We start from the raw sequence: 21,581 nt of genomic DNA on the forward strand, positions 1-21,581 counted from the left end.
CAGTTTAATTCAAAATAGCTTACATTAATTTAAGCCTGGCAAGAAATGCAAAAGAAAAATGCTTATTACTCAGGCAATTTTGTTTGTCCTCCCAACTTTTGCTAGATTTACTTATTTACAATCCCTCTGTCTTGGAAGCAGGTGAGGCATCCTATAGGCTAATCAACAGCAGAAATATTTAAAACCTGGACTTGCTTCATTATGGTATGCTCTGCTCACAGGAGAGAAAAAGCAGAAGTGGCCCCTTGAAGACAGTAAGTAAAATTAAAGCCGAAGGACATATTGCTAGAGACAAAGTAACATGCCCCCCCCCCTTTTTTTAAGAGCATATGCAAATGGACTTTGCTGCACTTAAATCAGAAATTTTACAATAAATGGCAGTTGGAGAAATGTAAGTAAGAGATGTAAGTAAGAGATGTAAGTTCTGAAATACACTTAAAATGTCACACTTAAGTTTTAGGTCTTAATAAACTATCTAACATGTTTATTTTCACTTTCAATAGATGGTTGTATATGAGTGTGTATCTATCGATCTATCGATCAATCGATCGATCGATCTATTGATCTATCTATCTATCTATACATATTTGTGTCTGTGGGGATATAAGAGCAGGCTACACTTAAATCATTTAAAGGAGCACATTAAAATAATGTAATATATCTAGATTTTGTTACATTTTGTTGCACTGGTGATTTTGCTGGGCGTCATGTTAACAGAAAGAGACGGGCAAACTGCATATGTATTCGGTTTTATTGAAGAAGAGAGATATGAATAGGTAGCCTGTTTTAAGGCACCTTAAAAATGTACAACAAAAGCTGAACCATTTATTTATTCAGAATACAAAAATACACATCTCAGTGACTCCAAATCGTAATAAATAGTTAACCATGCATTCTAACCATAAAAAGGCACAGAAAACAGTCACTTAGTAGTCATAAAAATGATCCACTACTTTACCAAAAATCATCCAGATAGTAATACAGGTGACGACTGTAACATTATATTCCAAATGTGAAAACACAATACACATCATGTCATTAAACCTTAGGCAATAAATATGCAAATATTGTTTATACCTACATACATATTCTTAGAAATTAAACCTGTGCCATTGTAAACTTAATGTAAACAAATGAAACTCACTTCTCTCCCACCATTTTAGGAAAAAGGTCAATGACTAAATGTTACCCAATCTTTTCAGAGATCCTTGCATGGGTTTCGTTGGTTTTAAGAAACCAGGCAGTTTGCAGCATTATTTACAGACCAGTGGGAAAGGGAGAAAGGGAGCTACTTCCACTTCATATGGAAAGATCAAGCTGTCTCTCGCCGTGAGTCTGGGGCCTAAACACTTGAAATTCAGAGATCCCAGCAGACCAGCAGGGATCAGAAACACAGACAGACAGTTCAGAGACAGAAATGGAACTGATGAATGTATATGCATGTGAGGGGAAAGAAAGTTAGCACTGCAGGGGGAAGGCAGCGGGCAGCAGGTCTACTACACTGCTGCATTCAAAGCCCATACTGACAGATTGGCTTCATCTGTCATTAAATGGTTTATCAATCTGATTGAACAAATAAATTAAAGGCAGCGTTAATGGAGGAGGAAGAAAACTGGAAGGAAAAGCTTTTCTATCTAAACTTGTGGAACTATCACCATCTTTGGCTAAAATACTGTCCAGGACAGAAATTTTACTTGAAGGCGTCTAAATATCAGCCTAACAAGCAACATTACATTTCATCAGTCTGACACAGCTGTGATATCATGCTGATTGTAAGTGTTGCTTTGAAAATATGAAATGTAATAGATCGCCCTCTGGTGGGGCATAAGAGACAATACATATCTGCTTTGAAAGTCACTCACATTCTGATATTCCTTCAAGATGCTTTGATGCATTTTAAATTTTTGGTAAAAAAAAGTAAGTTAAGGTTTGACATAAGCCAGAATACTTTGGGAAAAAAAGATGAGGCAGGACTAAAACCAGCACACAAGCAGCCAATTATTCTCCAGAACCAGGAGAGTAGGTATCTAGTTTGATTAAATGATTTGGCAATGGTAGTCATACAGTTGCTGATATGATAAAATATGTCACTACTGTTGTTGACACACCCAAACGCACATGCTACATACATCATGAATTCTGTTCACACACAAACAGTCAGGTCTGCCCTTTCCGCTCACAGACACAGTCCTACTTTAGTGAATCAACTTGGAAGCACGGAGGAGCAAAACTACAAACTGGTGAACCTCTGGAAGAAATTTGGAGTCCATAAGAAAACAGCAGTTTGTCTAAGAGGGTTTAACTCTTAAAATCTGTGATCCCAGAACCTGAAGGAGGAGAACATGTACAAAATCTCTCTTTCAATGTTATTTTTCCCCTCACTGAGAAACGTCATGTCAGAAAGCTGCAGAGACAGTATCAAAACAAGATCAAATATTGCACCATCATAAGAATACAACAGCATTATCATGTACAAGAGATCCAACAATACACACTTCTCATGGTGTAATATACACAATCAAATGTGTAAGCTTTTGACAATGCATGCCATGTCAGCAATCTACAGATGCATCAGACTACAACACTTACAAACATTGTTTGCATACACCGGCATACTGTATATACAGTGCATATATATAAATATATATGTACAAACTTAGCATCACGTATAGAAATATACCCTGTAATGCCACCAGTCTTAAAAGAAACTAAAGAATATCTATCAACATCTTGCTTTAATTTGAAGGGAGGAAAGCTGCACTTGAACGATGCTATGCAGGCTGCAGATCAACTGCTCTGTTACATATCTTAAGTCTATCATCTTTAGTGTTAAATACTGAGATTAAATTGCCAGAAGGTAAAAAGTTGTGGTGAGCCATAATTTCTATGTAATGATATGAGTTTTTGCACTTGCACAAAGCAAGAAGTAAAAAGTGCCTGATAAGTATTTCTTAAAAAGAACTCAACAATCCTACAATATGTGAGGTTCAAACCCACCGTTTGACTTTCCTCCTGACTCACGCTTCTCTGTCCTTTCTTACAGGGTCATTTAAGCATTTTAGAACCAGGGTCTTTCGACTTTTTAGGGTCTAGGTGATGAGCAGGTTCAAAACGTTTCGGAAGTGCTTCTCTGGATTGGGAAATCTGAGGACAGACCGAGTGAGAACCATTGATCCACTGAAGCAATTCCCAAACTTCATGAACCTGGAAGTCTTTTAGAACCCTAAAAATATAAAACATAAGACCCAGGTGTAAAAGCACAAAAGTTCCCCTTGTCTATGTTTAATAAACCCCTACTGAAATAAAGAGTTTGAACAAAATCATTAAATAACCATGTTTTCTAAGACATTCACTTAGGTACTGATTTCACATCCACAAAGAACGTGTCAACTTACAGATACCAAATCCACATATTTATACCTCATTGACAGCTTCTGAAAACTTCTTATGATGTCTACCAATAAAGCACGTTTCACACTAAAATGACTGAAAATATGGCACTTGACACAAATCTTTGACATGTCATTATCATGCAAACAAAATAAATTAAAGCTGAATTAAAAAAAAGATGCTTCAGTAGTAACAAATGGCATCGTAATACTAAAGTCATGTAAAATTTGTTCAAGTGTTATTTTGCACACAAAAAAATCAAGACACTAATCATGCAGTTAAACATATTTAAACTTGAGCAAGCATAGCATGCGACAGTGTCCACACCTTCCAGATTACACCTGAACAGGTGGTGTGACTGCAGCTCTGCAGCTCTGCAGTGTGAGGCGAACTTCACCTTTAACAGGCTACCACCTTAAAACCTCAGCCCACACTCATGGAAGTCCTGGGTTTGCTACTAGTTTGTTACACAACTTAGACAAGAAGTCAACAGTGTAGTTAGTTGCATACCTGATTGTTTGCTATGAATTTAACTTATTAATGGCTTTTTTTTATTGAGGGTCCATGACTTCCTGTTGCTCTCCCATCAGCTTTCTCATTTTGGCACCAAAGAAACAAACACACATCAGCAGAGGGGTCAGACCAGCTATTCTTGACTTCTCATCATCTTCTCCGTCTCTGCAATGCACCCGAACTGAAGAGGGTCTGATCCCCTTTCTGAACTCTGCTGCAGCCAGGTTAGAGGTCAACCATGGAGGCTTTGGCCAGGTCTTTAGTTCCCTGGAGAATTCTCTTCATATGACCCACTTTCGATATCCCCAGATCCTGAGGAGGAAGAAGACCAACACTCTAAAAAGACAACAAGGTGATGATTCGAATCAAATCTTCACTATTTTTATCGACCCTGATAAAACAGAAAAAGCAGCACAGCTTATCAGACACATGACTGACCGATCAGCTTGGAGACGATGAAATAAGGTACACAGACATAAAAACAGTTATACTGAGTTGTGTGTATTGGTTTCTACGGGCTGATGGTGAGGTAAGCATCCTGCCACTGTGCTCTAGTGCGTAAACATATCCTTTGACATACCAAACTGAGGATTAAAAACAATCGTATTTTGCTGGTTTTTGTAGTGCATATTACACATGTGCAGATTTTCCAACCTCAAAATATTGATATGTTGTAAAAATACTGGATTCTGTGTGTAAACTGCTCGAAAACAGCCCCTTTGAAAGCAGCACCAGATCTTCATGAAATTTTCACGAGATTTGACAAAATTATGACATAATCACATCAAGACCTCTTAAGTGGTTCATGACATGTTCGAGGCAGGGCCTCTAACACGGAGGTCCGTCTATAGCTCCGCCCCTGACATGCCATGTCTTGAAGTGGGGAGCCTTAAAGAGACAGCAGCTAAAAAAGGGTTTCAGACGGAGGTTGAAATAAGGGTTTTCTAAAGCAATACGATAAATTGACTTTAATAGTTTCTTGTATTTGGAGAAACTTTTATTTAAAGGGACTACGAGGACTACCTGAAGTGACAGTCGCAGGCACACTGCCGTGATGACATGACTCTTAACAAGGCATGTTTTTGTTTTGAAAATTAATGAAGATTGGATCTTTTTTTAAACAATATTTTCTTTGTTCAGGACAACTTTTCACCAAATGCAACCACGAGGTAAGGTTTTATCAACAGTTAGATTGAGAAATAGCATTAAGGAATAACCTTTATTGGTGCTAATTATCTCATTTCAAGTTGTGAATTGCGACCAGACATATATTTAGAAGAGAGAGTTTTTCAATATGTCGTGGAAAGTCCTCACAGTCCCTTTAAGAAGAAAACTTTTTTTCACTTTTTACCCGCAGTTCAGGCGTCATTTTTATATCTCAATCAAACATTTCTGTGGACTTTTCAGGTGAATGTGGCTCATATTTAGTCTGAGTGTTATTTAGTGTTGTGTTTTTGCGTATCTTATCCATAGGTCTCTTTGCATTTTGGGCTGTCATTTCCATTTCTTTAGTAATCCTCTATCAGAGGGCCTCTGCCCCTGATGGTAAAGCTGTATAAAAACCCCAATAAACCCTTTATGTTATCTCATCATAATGAATCTGCACCTGTATCATTGTAAATAACACATGGTCTGACTGTGCACTACCACCCCGCCCTGTAGGCTTCCCCTCTGCAGCAGGTTCACAGTGTTAGTGGGTTATAGCAGCGATCAGACAGAAGAAGCCAAGCAGAGCGATGCAGCAGCACAACAGGGTTACAGAGCACCAGGAGTGCAGTAGATCAGAAGGGGACAGAGAGAAAGAGTTGATTTGAGGGGTTACACAGACTCACTGAGGGACTCAGGTGTGAATGTGTGTTTATGTATGAGTGTGTATACCTTCAGGTCCCTCCTCTCCAGATGCAGCAGCTCCGAGCCGCGGATGTCGTGTCTGATGAAGGTGTCCCTGTACTCCCCGAGACTCAGCTGTTCCAGCCAGACGCCCACCTCCTCTGTGCCCCATCTCTCCACTACACACACACACACATTCACACACATGGACACATGGAGCAGAGCAGAAAGATGCTCAGGGTGCCTCACAGGTACACCAGAAACTTTCACACTTCACTCAACGTCTTCCATCATCGCAGTTTCATCCAAGTCTCTCAGCACGTGTACAGTATGTGAACATGTTACACACAAATGAGCCCACGCCATGTTGAATCATTAAGGAGTAGATGAAGAAATAATGGAGAGGAGGAAAGGAAAAAGGAAAGTAAATGGCAGCAGCTGGCAGAGGAGGAGGAGGAGGAGGAGGAGGAGGAGGAGTTTGACGAGGGCCAAAGATTGGTCAGAACAAGGCAGCGGCCAACGGCATTCAATAGTCATGCATTTCATCCATTGATGTCAAAACACAGATAAAAGGAAGTGAAGAGGCAGAAGTCTGCACAATCTGAGGAAAAACAGCCCAACGGATGAGAGGAGACCTGTCTACAGTTTTAAAATCAGCATTTGGTTTCAGAGTTTCTGCATTGTGTTGGATTCCTGCAGCCTCGTTGTTCTCCTGACTTTGAGCCTTTTAGCATCATGTAGTCAGCTGCATGAGTATATGATGGGAGGGAGGGGTATGAGGTGATGGGTGTGGTCAGACTGGGGGGATGTGACACCTCAAGCACACCCGTTCTTTGTGTTTGTGACAAACATATCACTTGGTTTATGAAAAGACGGTAACATGATGATGTGAGGAAACCACAACAGCTTAAAAAACAGGAACTTCATCTGTGAGGATACACTCTGTGATAGTGTCGGACTCTAAGAATGAGAACCTGGAAAACAAGCACTAATTTGATTTGATACACTGTGAATATTCTAAAACTGAACCTATGAGTCACTGGGACCCTGAATACTTAAATTACCGCTCAAAGTTACAAAGTGAAGCCGTATGTCCCCTGTCTGAGCGGTTTCCTCCCTACAGAGGTAAAAGCAGGCTCATACCTGACTGAGGGCTCGTCTTCTTGGCCGCCTTCTCCTTCTTGAACTTGGGCACTATGCGAAACATGCTGCTGCGACTGTTCCTCTTGCCGTAACCCAGAGAGTGATCCTGGTACATAAGCACAGTCAACCTATAGCCTTTCATTTAGCTACCCAGCTCTGCCGTTACCTGGAGCCATGTTTTGATAAACACTCACAGCGCGTGTATGCAGACACCTCGTGGAGGTGAAATGTGTGGGTGACTTCATGTGTTTTATATGTTTATTGCTGTTAGTGTCTGCTGAGGGGGCTCACCTCCTCGTCGTTGGGCTGCAGGATGTGGTAGAGCCACGGGATCTCTCCCAATTTAGCCAGTTCCAGCTCAACACTCTGCAGGGCACAGGACAGCTGCTCCTCCTCGGGGGGGTCCAGCTGCTGCAAGAAAGAAAACGCAACACAAAATCAACTACAAGCAGCTACAAGTCATTCATACAAAAATAAAGTCTCAAATCAGCCTCACAGGACTTACCAAAGAGACTCGGCCAATCAGAAGAGACTCTGTCTCGTTGTAGAGAGCCTTCACTGTGCTTGCCACCTCTATGGCTGTGTTTCTGGTCAGATTCTGGGAATGTGAAATTTATAGTCTCACATATCCAACCAAATGCAAGGCAAACACACAAGTACATGTACAAGCTTTCCAAAACTCATAGAGTCTTATTCTTTGCAATATGGTCATTCTAGGAGTTCGATTTGCAGAAATCCAGATCTCATCAAAGTTTTTCTAGCATCAAGTCAGGATGTCAAAGGTTAGAGCAAAAACCTGCACAAATGTCTGTAGATTACAAAAAACACTGGCTGATTTCTATTTTTTCACAAATATCAGCTCTCACACTGTTTGTTTGTACCAACAACATCACCTCAGTCAGCTTTAACAACTAGGGCCATAACATTACTTGAGCACTGACCCTTATTTAATAGCTTTTTGTGACCAAACATGCTGCAATAAGTGGAAAAGGATGGACACACACTTGTCTTCAACCCTTAAACGCAGCCCAGTACATCTTTGTTACTTCCAAGTGCTATAAAAGACTTCAAATGTTCTGTGTTAAGTGCTTAAAGCTCACCTCTGGGAACTTGGGGTGTGTTTTGTTGATAGCATGAGAGGCAGCATTAACAGCATGAGCCAGCTCCTGCTCTAACAGACCGTACGTCTTTGCAGCCTCACAGATCCTGAGATCAGAAAAAGCACAAGTTGGTAAACACAGTACATAATGACAACACAGTACATAATGACAGCTCCTGGATTTGTGACATAGACCTGCTGCTGGTGCATGTTTACCTCGTGATAAGCTCCTCTGCAGCTCGGGCGCACATCTGCACCAGGGAGGACTCCTCCTCTGTGGCGAGGTCCACAGACTGCTGCGGGTAGAGGTGAGGCCGCAGAGGAGGTTTGTCATACTTCAGCTTGTCCTCCCACGACTTCAGAGTGTTCTCAAACGCCTGCAGGAGAAAGACCACCAGGATTAATATAATTCAAAGAACACATCACAAAGCTTCAACAGCAGCTCCACTCCTTATCCTTTCTCCTCACCCGGTCTCTAGTGAGCATCTGAGCCCTGTTCTTGTGCTGGATCTTGATGACTCCAGGCGGCTGGATCCAAGCTTCCCCGTCCACCTGGATGGGAACTCCTTCATCACCGAGGATGGTGATCTTTACAGTCCGACACTGATAATCAAAGAGAGGGACAGACGAGATAAGCCTATCTCATTATATGTGTGTGTGTTTACTCTTACTGTGTGTTCCTTTGTGTGTTCTGACCTGTGCAATGCGATGATGCTGCAGCTTGATGACCCTGGACACAGCCATCTGCATGCTCCCAAACACTGCCACCACCTCCAGGATCTTATCATCGAAGGATGGAGCGCAGAAGATCTGCAGCACATGAACACATCCAGCACCAATATCAGCATGTTTCTCCCTTAACTGTGTTATTTTGAACAAATCCTGTTAGTCTCCTTTGGGGATTTGTCTGTTGTTTCTCTTTTTGAGAAGCAGGCGTCATGGAAACACTGAGTTAATCCATCGCTCAATATTTCTGACTCGTCGAGCATCTGCTGCACAAAATCCCAAATCTGCTTCTACCAACTGATGATATGAAAACAAAACAGTCCAAGCAATCCACACAGTATTATCCTTTAATATATTCCAGATTGGAGGAGTTTGGCTGTCTCAAAGGAGACATTTTGCCATGTCAGCTCAGAGGCAGAGATGAATCGTGATATTGATATCAGCGAGCAAACTGTCTGTGAGAAGGTCAAAGAAATAAGGAGTCAGCATCTGCTTGAGTCAATGAAAAAAATCTCTGGACAGGACATATTTCAAGGAGACGACATTATCAGGTGATCGATGGGCTGTCATACAAGATGCTGGCAGCTAGATGGCAGTAAACACACCCTTTTTTTAAAAGTTTTGTTATTTAGAAATAAGCAGCAATGAGTCAAAACTTTTGATTTAGTGAAAAAAAACAACCTCTACAGTTTGATTATTACTCTGTTTCATTTTCAAGTTTTACTGAATGCCCTTTCCTTTTTCGGCTCCCTGCTCTCTGGTTGAACACTTACGTAACAACAAAAGCACAAACTTCATGTATGTGTCCAAGGGTAACCTCTTCAGAGGCTCAGTAAGGGGTGTGTGTGGGTGTGTGATTCCTAATCCCTGAGCAGCCTGTGAGCTCTGAGCTTTAAACAAACAAGCAGAAATATCTCTGAACCCATCGTTCCCCCTGCACCTTCAGGTCACCAGGGTCATGTTAGACCAGGACCAAGACGGCCCTTTTTATCACAGAATAAACCTTAAAGGCTGGTCATAGATGCTGGCTTCTTACAGGAAAACATCTCCTCTAGTCTCAGTGGGTGATATGACTCATCTGTTGAAGGCTCATTCAAGAGGAAAAGAACCTAAATGTACTCACATCATCCTCCTTGGTGCCTCCCCAGAAGTTGGTCCCGCCTGCGTAGCTGGGAATGTTTAACACTGCGATCCCCTGAAGGCTGGGCAGGGGGATGTACTGGCCATCACACTGGGAGAAAAGGAAATAAAAACGAGTTAGACTGAGGGGGTTTTGTGTCTTCTTAGTTAATAGATCTGCAGATTTTCTCTGCCCTTTCTCACCTCTAGCTGAACCTTCTGCTCCAGGTTCTTGTAGGTTCTCTGCAAAAGCTCCTTCGTGCCCAGGACCCCGTACCACATCATGTTCTTGGTACGACTCCTGAGGAGGAGGAAACAGGTTTGTATGGCCAACAATGGATATTTTGAAGATATTTTTAGTCATCTAGTTATAGCAAATAATGATTGCTTCTAAAGGTATAAGTGGAACAATGTCTCACCTGCATTTTTCTGGATGCTCCTCTCGTTTGTTGTTGAACTCCAGAGAGATCTTTGCATCCAGGCCGATGCCAAAGTAGTTGTTCATGACACATTTCTCCATGTAGCCCTCTCTGGGGGAAAAAGAGTCAGTTCACATAGGTCTTTAGCACAAGTCATGCATCCCTTGAAAGACCAGCAAACAGGATGAGACAAACAAACTAAAGGAAACCTGCTCTTACAGCGAGTCCAGGTCAGGGTCGATGAAAGGTGTGGCCCCAAACGGGTCGATGTTAGCCAGGAGCATCTTGCTGATGATGGAGCTGCCGGCGATGGAGGCAGCCAGACCTGCTCGTAAGCCTACAGATATACACAGAAATCTATCACATGACGCTGACAGGTCAAAGCTGGTCTGTTCTCAAGTGTTTGTTAAAATGTATGTGTATTTACCAGGACAGATGATGCGTGTGTTGAGCACAGGCAGGTTCTCCTTGCTGGTGGTGAAGGGGGTGATTGTGAAAGAGCCACAGGACTGGGTGCTGCGGCTCACCCTCCTCTCTGTTGGCGAACAGGGACTCTTGGCAGCTGCAAACACAGAGAGAAACCACTTTACTTTCAGTATGTGCCTTTATTTTACTTTAAACTGAGAGCAGACACAGCAAAAGATCTAAGATGAAGTATATTAAACATGATGCTCTCCCCCTCATCAACCAGGGGGAGGATTAACAGCCGGCTGCAGAAAGCAGGATGACTTTTTTCAGTTACATACACACATTAAACTAAGAGGAATGAAGTGTCTGTGCATGATCTTGGACAGATTTTATATAGCAAAACTGTGATCGTGGTTTTTGCTACTCTGGATGAACCAATGGTCAGCTATACCAAAGTGATGAGAGTTTAAAATAGACTCTGGCTCATCTGTGAGCTTAGGCTCTGTTAGACAAGCTTGGCCTCTCCTCTTTTTCAGCTTTCAGCAGTTGAGCATTTTTCCATGTGAATGCACACTGTCAGAGTCTGAGCATTGCTTGTTTCCCACATAACAACTCTGCTCACGCTGGCATCACGTGAGTCCTCTGTGGGCGGCATATACATGCAGCCTTGGTACATGAGGAGCCATTTGGACCTCAGAGAAACAATCCTCTACCGCACTGAATGTGTTGGGTAACATGTGGGCAGGTCAGGAAGGAGTGAGGAGGGGATATAAGGACACAAGGAAAGGATACAAAGCAGTGGGTCTGAGACCTCCAGCTCGTCCAACTGGCTGGAAAATGTGTGGAAGGAAGGAAGCAGGCCCATGATAAACAGGAAGAACTTCTGCCCCAAAGACAATAACACATCCTGTGGCTGCTGCACACACACTCACTGAGGCACATTAGACATTTACACCCAAAAACACACATCCACCAATGAACCTGCAGCTGCACCGAAACAGAATTTACAGCAGAGCTGCAACCACACTCATTCATTATTAAAGAGACTCTCCTTCACCACAGACAGAGGTGCAGACAGCAGATGGAGAGATAAACAGCTCAGCCTGGTGCAGGAGCTGGAATATCACAGGAGAGCAGGCCTCCTCTGTGCACTTTTAGCTCCAATCCTTCAGTTTATTTATGACAGGAAACATGATTTGCGTCAGCAGCTCTTTTTCCATGAGCTATGCGTCTGGTTTTGTGTTGCAGAATGGGTAGTGTCCACAAGGGGGCAACAATTCAATTCTATGTGATATGAAATTACATCTTTTCACCTCATGGAGTCAAATCTTCCCCATTTACACTTTTGTAGTTCATTTTAAATATTCTCCTCCCTCATATTTCCTTGAATGTTTAAATTTTTATTTTCTTTTCATTCAGAAGAGAAAAAAAGTTCAGAAATACTTTTGAGAAACCACATAGGATTCTGCTGCAGACATTACCACTGACTTATTTGCAGGTTGTAACAAAACAGGTGAAAGCTGATGTGTGGAAATGATAAATGAACAAATGTACTCAGCAGGTTGAGGACTCTGGAAAAGGCCCAGAATGAAAGTGACTCGGGGTCAAGCAGATAAAAGAGTCTGAAGCAGGTCACAGGTGGGCTGAATCTGTGTGTACACTCACATGGCACAGCTTCCAGCTCTTTTGTGTCCTCGTCCTTTTCGCTGTCTCTGTTCTCCTCCTCGCTGTCCTTCCTGAACTCGATGGGAGATGGCAGCTCGGTATCATCTGTGTGGGCGTTCTGCTCATCAACCACTAAACACAGGAAACACAGCGATTACAGACAGTTCAGCTACATGATTCAGGGTAAATATGGGTCCAGAGTGAGACCAAACGTGATCTTGCTTTCTTTAAAGCACATGTTTGAAATGACCCATGTTTGCGTGTTCACCTCTCTCAGCCTGCTCGATGATTTGCCTCACAGCTTTCTTCAGACTGTTGGCCCGGAGCATCAGCTGCTCTCTGCTTTTAAACAGCTGATGTGGAGATCCTCCCCCTCCTCCTTTCTCTGTTTCCTCCTCCTCTAGCTTCTCCTTCAGCTCTGTCAGGCTTTCCTCACTGGCCTCCTCTTCCTCTTCTTCCTCCTCCTCCTCTTCCTGCTCCTCCTCTACAATTGGAGGGGTGGAGTGGGGTAGTGGGGGCAGGGCCTGGCACTCTGTGTTGAGGGTCTGCAGGAGCAAGTCCAGCTTCTCATTCAGGATGGCACACTGAGGAGGAGAGAGGAGGTGGAAACTCATTAAAAAGAGAGAAGCCGTTGGCACAGTTCATGACGGAGCTGTTCTGAGTCTTACTTTGAGAGACATGCTGTCACACTCTTCAGCGTTCTCTGTACTCTTCTCGAACACTTTTCCCACTTTGGCAACGAAATCCTTCACGGTTTCACACAGGATCCTGCAACACAGCAAAATAATTTGGTATTTTTGTTGTTTATTGTCCCCTGTGATCAGGTTTGCCATATTGTGCTCATGCTGGTGTGTCAAAGCTCTTACTTGGCAGAGGAGATGACCACAGAGTGCTGCTCAGAGTTCAGGATCTTTGTGAGGTGAGCAGCTACCGAGTCTTCGTAGGCTGAAATGTGAAACTGGACAGACAGCACAAGGACAGAGAGGAAACTACTTGAAACAGTGCAAAGTAAAGACATGCAGACTGAGATACAGATTGGGGAATTCCTTTTCCTTCCTCCACTTTTGAACCTAATCTGAGGTGAAGCCGAGTATACACTGTCAGGCACTGTTTCCAGCGTGCGCTCAGCCTCCCCTCCTCCTGTCAGCCTGTCTGGGACCCCGCTGGCTCTTATGGTGAGTGCTGATGCGTGTGAATATCTGTCAGCTCCTGTAAGTTACCTGGCAGTTGTCGGCTCCTTCAGGCGTGGTGGGGCAGCTGTGTTTGGGTGGGATCTTAATCTCGTAGGTCATGATGCTCCAGCGGTCCAGCATCTTGGTACTGGCCCTCTCCAGCTTCTCCAGGATCTGAGGCAGCTGGGTGTCATCGTCACAGGACGGGCCCCAGCCCAGGACCCGGGCCAGATCATTACCTGTACCCAGGGGCAAGACCCCAAGCTGGCACTTGAACACAAGCAGAGAGTTTATGTAGAAAACTGTATCAGGTTACATAGTGTGTGAAGTGTGTGTGTGTCTAACTCCTTCATCTGGCTCGGTACCTGTTTGTGAAGGTTGAGTTTGTCGATCTCTGAGAGGACCCAGCCCACGCTCCCATCCCCTCCACACACCAGGATCCGGAAATTATCAAACTTCTGGAACAGCCGCAAACTGAAAAAAAAAAAAAAAAAACTTGTTTACCTCCCATGAGCTCAGAATCAAGTGATAGACTTTGATTGACTGTATTTAGCTCAGTTTTCCTCACCCCAGGTGCGGGCCTCCATTGACCAGGTCGAAGACTTGAGCCGGATTGAGGAGCTGCTTGAAGCGCCGAAGGAATTTCACTCCCTGGTTGTCTCCGCTTTTGGAGTTAACGAAGACCAGGAGGGGGCTGGCACACGACGGAGGACAGGTGGCCTTCCAGAAGCCTTAAGATAAACATAGAGCAAAACAAACTTTATGTCCACACATTAAATCCAAAACAACCCGCTGGACCACAAAACCTTCTTTTACTAAAGTTGCTGAAGGTCCTTCCAGATCATTTTCATTGTGAATATTTACAAACTTCCTTCAATCTATCCTGATTTTCCATGCAGTTCTTTCACTTTTACTCTTTGCATGTCTGTCCTGAAAGGGAAACCTCTTCTGCTAGTCCTCTTCCATTTTCCCACATTTTAGAGACAATTTGAGTCTCTGCATGGAGCAAAACAGCAAAAACAAACTTTAGTCCTACTTAAATGTTACACTCCCTTTCAGCTGACTGTCTGCTACAATTTGGTGTTAGTTGCAGGTTTGTACGATAATTTGTTTCCTGACAGTGTTGAAAATGATGATGACCCAGTTCATATTTCATGTTCTGGATCTTAGTATCAAGAATATTGCCAGGATCTGGATCGTACTTTTACATCCGTCAGAGATTATGAAGACTTTGTCTGTATTATATTGTTTTGCAAAGCAATCTGACCATTTGTCATGAAGTTATATACACATATGGTGATCTGGATCTCCAGATCCATTTGTTCCTCTTTGAGTTATGTTGTTCACAGACATACAAACAGACAGACAGACAAACAGACAGACAGACGGACGGACGGACAGACAGACAAACTCTTCCAAAAACATAACCTCCTTGAGGAGGTAAAGATCATTCAGTCCCTTTAGACATGTTTTGAGGTTTAAATCGACTTTAGTGACATGAAATCTTCGATTTGCTATTAAAAGAAAGCAGGTAACAAATCAAACTAGAGTCATATCAATAGATGTTACAACAACCGTAAAGACACTGTCATCACCAAAGTATAAAACTAAATGTTGCTGTGCACAAGCAAAACTCCTGTACCTTTATTGCAGCATTAACAAACGATGCAATCAAATACAAATCTATAGGAGGTGATGTAAGGAGAGGTTTCTGTGCTCACAGAATAATCTGTGCACCCCACACTAAGTTGCAGGCTGTATATATTAGAGCTTCAAACGAGTGTGTGTGTATGTTCTTTCCGAGTGTGCAGCAGCGCTGGCACTCCCTCCCTGCATCTTTCTTCTCTTCTTCTTCTTCCTACTCTCGATTCTCTCCGTCTCCCCTCTTCGATTTTTCCTCCCTCTCTTTCTCTGTAGCTCTCTCCCTGTCGTGTCAGAAAAGGATGGGCTGAGGGAGTGAGGAGGGGGTTAAAGAGAAGGGAGGGGAGGGGAGAGGAGGAGGGGAGTCACATCGCACCAGCACGTGCCACAGCCAGCCTCCCAGCCAATTACAAGCAGACTCCTCTGTTTCCCAGCATGCATTTCTGCAGAGGGGGTCCTGGAACGTGAGGAGATGCAGAAACAGAGAAAAGGATGTATTGTTTTTCTTTGTTCATCCCTCTCTCTGTCTTATCCTCCTATTCTCCCTTCCTGCTCCGTGTTTTCCCCCATCCGCCAATTAGCCGATGTCAGCTGTTCTCCCACTCAGCGGGCCGCGTTTGTGCTGCATATATGTGTGTGTGTGTGTGTGTGTGTGAGTGAGACCAAGTAATCCAATCACACACGCTTATCTGAGTCTGACTCTCAGGTGCCAGTCTTCATCTAAAATGGCTTTAATGTCAGGCACACACACTTTAAAATATGCATTCACACACACACACACACACACAAACAAATGCATGCATACAGTAGATGAACAGAGTGGACACACACATTGTGCTGAACAGAGAGCCTGGAGGGACCCTCGGGGTATTTTGCAGCCATCTGCAGAGCTCCTCTTCTTCTGTGGTGTCTGCACGCTCATGTGCTTTCATGGGTTGTGACAGGATAAATATGTGGGTCTATTTTTACCGCCACTTTGATGGCAGCTAATCACAATTCTCCTCACGCTCCCGTCTAAAGATGCTGATCTACTTGAAGCTCCTCTGAAAGATGTGAAACTGCTGGATGGAGGTATTTATAGCTTCCTCATTATACAGAGAGAGATGAGCTGATGTAACGTGAAGTACAGGCATGATCTGTTCTCCTGAAAAATTACACAAAAACATGAAGACTTGTTGGTGTAAGAAGGTTAAAAACTTAAAAATAAATTAGCAAAGTAATTCTGATAAATATGCCAGATAATTAAAGGTTTTTATTCCTATTTTCCAGCAACATGCTCCAGCAATTCACAGGAGGAGAGGGCGTTGAGTAGAGGTGTGTGTGTAAATTACAGTGCCGCTGATTGGACACTGATTCATGAGTGCACCATCACTCTCTCTTCCTCCCCTCATCCCTCCATCTGGTAAAGCAAAAGGTCAAAGTTCCATGAAAAAAACATTAACCAACAAATAGGAGAAATCTCATTTACTCATCCCTGAAAGGCAGCGACTGCTCACAGGTGCTGTCAGGTGTCGACCTCTGATCTCAGGGGGAGGAAGACTGATTGCACAGCATGTGTACGTGTGTGTGTGTGTATGTGTGTTCTTGTGTTTCTGTGGTACCTACCATCTGAGTCGATGCTGTTGAGTGCAGTGGGAGGGATGATGGAGACTTTGCACTGACCAAGAGGACATTTTCGAGGGTACAGATCCATACAGGCCGTGTGCACCTGCATCACCAGAAACACGACAGGAACATTTACATCAGATCGATGCACTAGTTTCTGTCTTTGTGACATGAAATTTTAGGGGGGGAATGGTGCTTTCACACTCAAAAAACAGAATATTGCATGGAATACACGGGACAGACAGATTGACCCAAATTTCGATAAGATTGATATCAACGTTAGTATTGATATCGAATGATATCAGTGTAAATCGATATTGTAGTTTAATTTTTCTCTTGCATATATGGACTGTTGCGGTTTTATAAAAGTGACGACCTGGCTGTGTTCGTGTGAGCGCCACCGTGTCACAGCGCTACCCCTTTCCCTCCTGATTTTTGATGATGCACCGTCACATGGCTCAGTGGCACCAGGGGAACAAGCAAGCAGACTCCAAAACAAGAAGTTCATTTGCAATATTTTATATTTGTTTTGGTGTGATAGTTCTTTATACTTTACTATTAAAAAAATGAGTGCAATAATGGGAGAACTTTTATTTATTTATTTATTTTTGAATTGTAGTCTTCAACTCTGTACCACAAAAACGATTTTGTTTTGATTTAACCTACAAGTGATACATTTTTGCACTTTATTTTCTTAAGAAAAGAATCCCACACAATAATGTTTTGTGGAAAATTTGTTTTGTTACTGTTGTATTGCTTCTGAACATAAATGTTTATCAGCTCACTGAAGTAATTTGCAGTCACCTTTGAACTTTGCCCAAATTCTGTCCTAGGTTTTAACATAGTCAAAAGAAAAATGCAAAGATGCATCAACCTTAAATATTAAAAAGTATCAGTATCAGTATCGGCAATACTGGCCCTGCAATTTTATCTGATGAAAACAACAGATAAGAGTTGCTTCAACACACTCCGCAATACTTTTTGCTGGTATGTAATCTGTCATTGGACACAGGGAAGAAGAACTTAGTTGCAACAAGTGTAAGGGTGTCACTGGTGGGGATGGGTTTTTTTTGTGTGTCGGAGATGGATGCCGTGATTGCACTTTGCAATAAAAAGGCAGCATTTCTTTTTTCAAATGAGGCTAAAATCTTACCATAGCTTTGCACCAGAGGCAGCGCCAGTCCTGCAGCCTTAAGACGCTGCCACAGGTTTTATCACACACGGCACACTTGGCACTGACAGGCAGGTTTCCTTCCAACCACTGGTGAGGCATGGCAATCTGCACACACACAACTGCTTGTTTTGAATCAGACTTTTTTTAACACTGACAAATCCCAGTGGGAGGATACTTAATCAAAAAATGCAAATACAGTCAAAGTGCATTTCTTATGTGCACTGATATTTAGTTACATCCCACATGTAGGATGTTGATGTATTTTCCCAGGATCTTTATTGTTAGAGGACACATAACCATTTAACCATCAGAGTTAACTAACTTTAAAGTTCAAACTCTCTCATAAAGTTGTGGCACAGTTAGAAGCTCTTTAGAGCCTAATGCTTCACAATTAGTGGTCTGAAAAGAGAGGAACACACAGGAATGTTGGGAAGTGCACAGGAAAGCGCTGGAACATGGTTCTAGGAATAAAAGTCATGAGGGAATACATTAGAAGGAGATCACATTAAGCTGTTTTCACACCGTGTTAAAGCTTTTTCATGGAAATACTTTAATGTTTGACTCTTTAATGGCTCACAAATGGCCAGTAACCTACGGGGAGGTGTGTTAGTCCAGTATCAACAGCTCCCAAACTCACCCCATCCTCATCCTCTATGATATCCTTCCCGATGGAGGCCAGGGTGGTCCATTTACAATTGTTGGTAGCCCTCACTGCACAGCGTTTGTGAGCTTTGAATTTGCAAACTGAAAAGCAAAAACAAAAAAAGACATCAGTAACCAAATTAAGAACTTAATTTTAACTCTAAATAGAGCAATAAAAGGGAAACATAAAGCAGACGTGTAAGATAAGAAAATATATTTATCAGCAGCTGTCTAATAAGGCATGTATGTTATGTCCAGGTATTTCAGAGCTAATTCAGTAGATCATTTAAAATCTAATTAAACCTTAAATACTTAATTTAAATATCCTGCTAACACTGGGAGGAGGCTGATGCACTATTCGGAAATAGACACGTCTCGCCCAGTACATCCTCCTCATAAATCAAAGCCTAATGAGATGTCCGTGGGCGTAATTACTCCCCTCCCTAAGCCTGTGCAGCTCTGACAGACTGAAGCAAAGTGTGAGGACTTAGCTCCACATCGCAGATCCCAATCCATTTATCTCTAACAAGCAGCAGCAGGTCTAAAACCAGGCTTAAGAAAGACCCTGAACCCAGAGGCTAACAGGTGGATCCAGACTACCTGCTCCATCCTCTGGATTACTGAGTAAAAACACGCACATGAAGCCTCTGCGGACCCTCATTGAGCTCATATACAGTAAATGTACCTCCAGTGTTCCCCACTTTGCTTTGTGGTGGAGATAAACAGGTGAAAGTGAAAATGAGATCAGCTCCACTGTAATCCAGCTACAGTAAGTAGCTTCATCCCAGAGTCTGAAGGATTAACAGATCAAGAAGATCAGGATGAAGCAGACCATATGGCAGACTCTGTGTGTGCTTTCACTGATTTAACAGAATACATCCTGTACCTGCAGACTGACAGGCATGATGCCAGAGGAGCTGAGAGCATGGTCCAGCCTGAGGGTCTGTTAAGACTTTTGTTTGTCGGCAAAAACTGCAGTTTTAATATCTGACCTGAGCAGATTAGGTTACTCCAATGAAGGATTACACTCTCAGGGATCTGATTAGAAAGCTAAGACCTTCATGAACCTTTAAGTTTAAAAGTGTGTAAGAATAAAATATGGATCAATTCATCTGGAAACACTCTGCATGTTGTACTTTGTGATCTCAAAAAAAGGAATTAGAACTGTTTCACAGATTTTGCTGCAAAATGCATGACAGAGAGGCTTCTGAAATCCAAGTCCACATGCCAGAATTCATGTTTAACTACACTGAACATCTCCTGGCCAAAGCAAAAGTGCTGTATCGCCTGAAATAAAATGTTTTATACAGCCTAATGTTTGCATCATCCTCGTTCTCAGAGATTCAATGTTCTCCTCATCCTTTCGTTCCTGCTGTGTCTCTTTCTGTCCTGATCCAGCTGTCAAAGTGTAGCATCAGTTTCTCTCTTTCTGCCAATCAGTCATTGCTCTTGAAATTCATCCCGTCATCAAGCCCCTGTAGTAGAAAACAACTCTTCATCCAATTTGCAAGTGTAAGGTGAACATCACAGCCAGAATAATCCCTGGTTGGGAATTAATCCTCTTGTTTGTTCGACTCCTGTGTAAGCTGGTGTTTACCTGTGTCTCAGGTGATCTCTGCCCTCAGTCTTTCTGTTTGTCTGTCTGGGATCCTGCTGGCAGCTCTGTTCTTTGTTTTTCCCTCCTCTGCTTTTCATCTCCCATTTTTGTCTCTGGCCTGATTTAAATATTGTCCCGAGCATCAACTTAGAAAGATAATCTGTTTCTGTCAGATTTAGAAAGGGTGATCTGTGAACTTACAAAAAGTCCTCTTGACTGTTGAAAGTCTGTGAGCATCAGTTCGGTGTCTGCTGCTGCACAGAAAAAGAAGAACCACATCCCACTCTGCTGCTCTCTTTCTCCCCCTGGTTCCTGCCCGCAGGACTGATTTGAAATATTGTCCTTTGCTTTTAAAGCTCTTAACCTCTTATGACTTGAGCTCTTGTCCGGTGTGTAATTTTCAATTCACCTTGCTAGTGGGGATAGACCCGATAAGTTTAATAACTAAACTAAGTTCTCTATTAGTTGTTTGTTAGTAATGTTATTGTACCTTAATATGTTGGGGTTTTTTTCACTAAAATGGGTGTAATGTTGTGATTTCACCAAAAGATAATGTGTGCAGTGTCCTTGAATGTGGCTAATCAGTCAAAGTCTGAAAAAATGAACTATCATGGGTCTGAGAGGCAGAAATGTAATGTCCAAATATGTGGACGCCAGGTCTCAAGAGGTCAATCAGGTGGTAACATCTCACCCTGCTGACCTCCTGCATGTCCGAACCAAAGCACTAAGGTCGACCAATCCTCCTGGGTGTGCTGGAGTGATCAAGCTTCTTGGTATCTTAGCTGTTTTTGATTGCACTGCATAATTAAAGATGACTAATCTGTCGAACACCCGCCAAAAGAAACCAACCCTGGCACCAACACATGCAATCAGGTGATAAAACTGAGAATCTGCTGCACATCACTCAGCCTGAGTAGAAACGAAGACTCTGTTATTTCTTTGTGGATGAAAACATATTAAAATTTGACATCCATCCTCAGAACATCTGTTACACTCAGTTTGCATGTCACACTGTGAGGCCAGGAGCAGCAACAACACGCTAACACGTTTGTTCTAAATGCAGACGACTGCTGCAGCAGAGCCAACGTAAATATAGCATGAATGTTTCTCATGGAGACGGACAGGCAGATGGTGATTCTTCTCGCCTTTTCCTCCATTAGGGATAAGGCACTTAGCAGACTTATGAATAATATCTGTAAGCCTTCAGCAACCCCACCCAGGCCTCACACACACTTGTTCTCGTCATTAAGCCGTCCACACAGATACTACAAACTAAGTCAAAGTCATATCCGGGAGCAACAATTGATGTTTCAATCTTGTCTCCCGCTAAATGCTATTAGAGAGCATTAGCAGAGCATTAAGAGGATCCAGAGGACATGATACCACTGACTGTTAATGGCCCAGCCAAACCCCGAGCATTCACAGCCACACCAGAGCA

At 42.8% G+C, this 21,581-nt stretch overlaps 1 protein-coding gene across 9 annotated transcripts in view; it reads right to left on the reverse strand.

The window, feature by feature from the left end:
• Positions 1-771: 771 nt before the first annotated feature.
• dgkh (diacylglycerol kinase, eta) overlaps positions 772-21,581 on the reverse strand; it is a 46,894-nt gene continuing 26,084 nt past the window's right edge. Inside the window, exons 7-30 of one of the 9 annotated variants that reach the window (XM_074694497.1) lie at positions 18,542-18,648; positions 17,884-18,009; positions 16,731-16,833; positions 14,053-14,215; positions 13,850-13,958; positions 13,533-13,754; positions 13,179-13,270; positions 12,981-13,080; positions 12,581-12,896; positions 12,313-12,444; positions 10,667-10,801; positions 10,459-10,576; positions 10,240-10,350; positions 10,025-10,121; positions 9,825-9,932; positions 8,672-8,785; positions 8,444-8,578; positions 8,192-8,352; positions 7,977-8,082; positions 7,382-7,474; positions 7,168-7,287; positions 6,877-7,004; positions 5,782-5,912; positions 779-4,215 (exon numbers count right to left, since the gene is read on the reverse strand). In XM_074694497.1, the coding sequence (XP_074550598.1) occupies positions 4,163-4,215; positions 5,782-5,912; positions 6,877-7,004; positions 7,168-7,287; positions 7,382-7,474; positions 7,977-8,082; positions 8,192-8,352; positions 8,444-8,578; positions 8,672-8,785; positions 9,825-9,932; positions 10,025-10,121; positions 10,240-10,350; positions 10,459-10,576; positions 10,667-10,801; positions 12,313-12,444; positions 12,581-12,896; positions 12,981-13,080; positions 13,179-13,270; positions 13,533-13,754; positions 13,850-13,958; positions 14,053-14,215; positions 16,731-16,833; positions 17,884-18,009; positions 18,542-18,648 (3,080 nt within the window). In that variant the 3' untranslated portion in view covers positions 779-4,162. Of the gene's footprint in view, positions 4,216-5,781; positions 5,913-6,876; positions 7,005-7,167; positions 7,288-7,381; positions 7,475-7,976; positions 8,083-8,191; positions 8,353-8,443; positions 8,579-8,671; positions 8,786-9,824; positions 9,933-10,024; positions 10,122-10,239; positions 10,351-10,458; positions 10,577-10,666; positions 10,802-12,312; positions 12,445-12,580; positions 12,897-12,980; positions 13,081-13,178; positions 13,271-13,532; positions 13,755-13,849; positions 13,959-14,052; positions 14,216-16,730; positions 16,834-17,883; positions 18,010-18,541; positions 18,649-21,581 lie in introns of all 9 variants that reach the window. The other 8 variants (XM_074694496.1, XM_074694500.1, XM_074694501.1 and 5 more) reach the window with 8 other exon arrangements.

Source organism: Halichoeres trimaculatus, unplaced genomic scaffold, assembly GCF_033239565.1.
Source record: "Halichoeres trimaculatus isolate MK-OKI-2021-1 unplaced genomic scaffold, fHalTri1.1 fHalTri1_scaffold_19, whole genome shotgun sequence".
NCBI classification, from domain to species: Eukaryota; Metazoa; Chordata; class Actinopteri; order Labriformes; family Labridae; genus Halichoeres; species Halichoeres trimaculatus.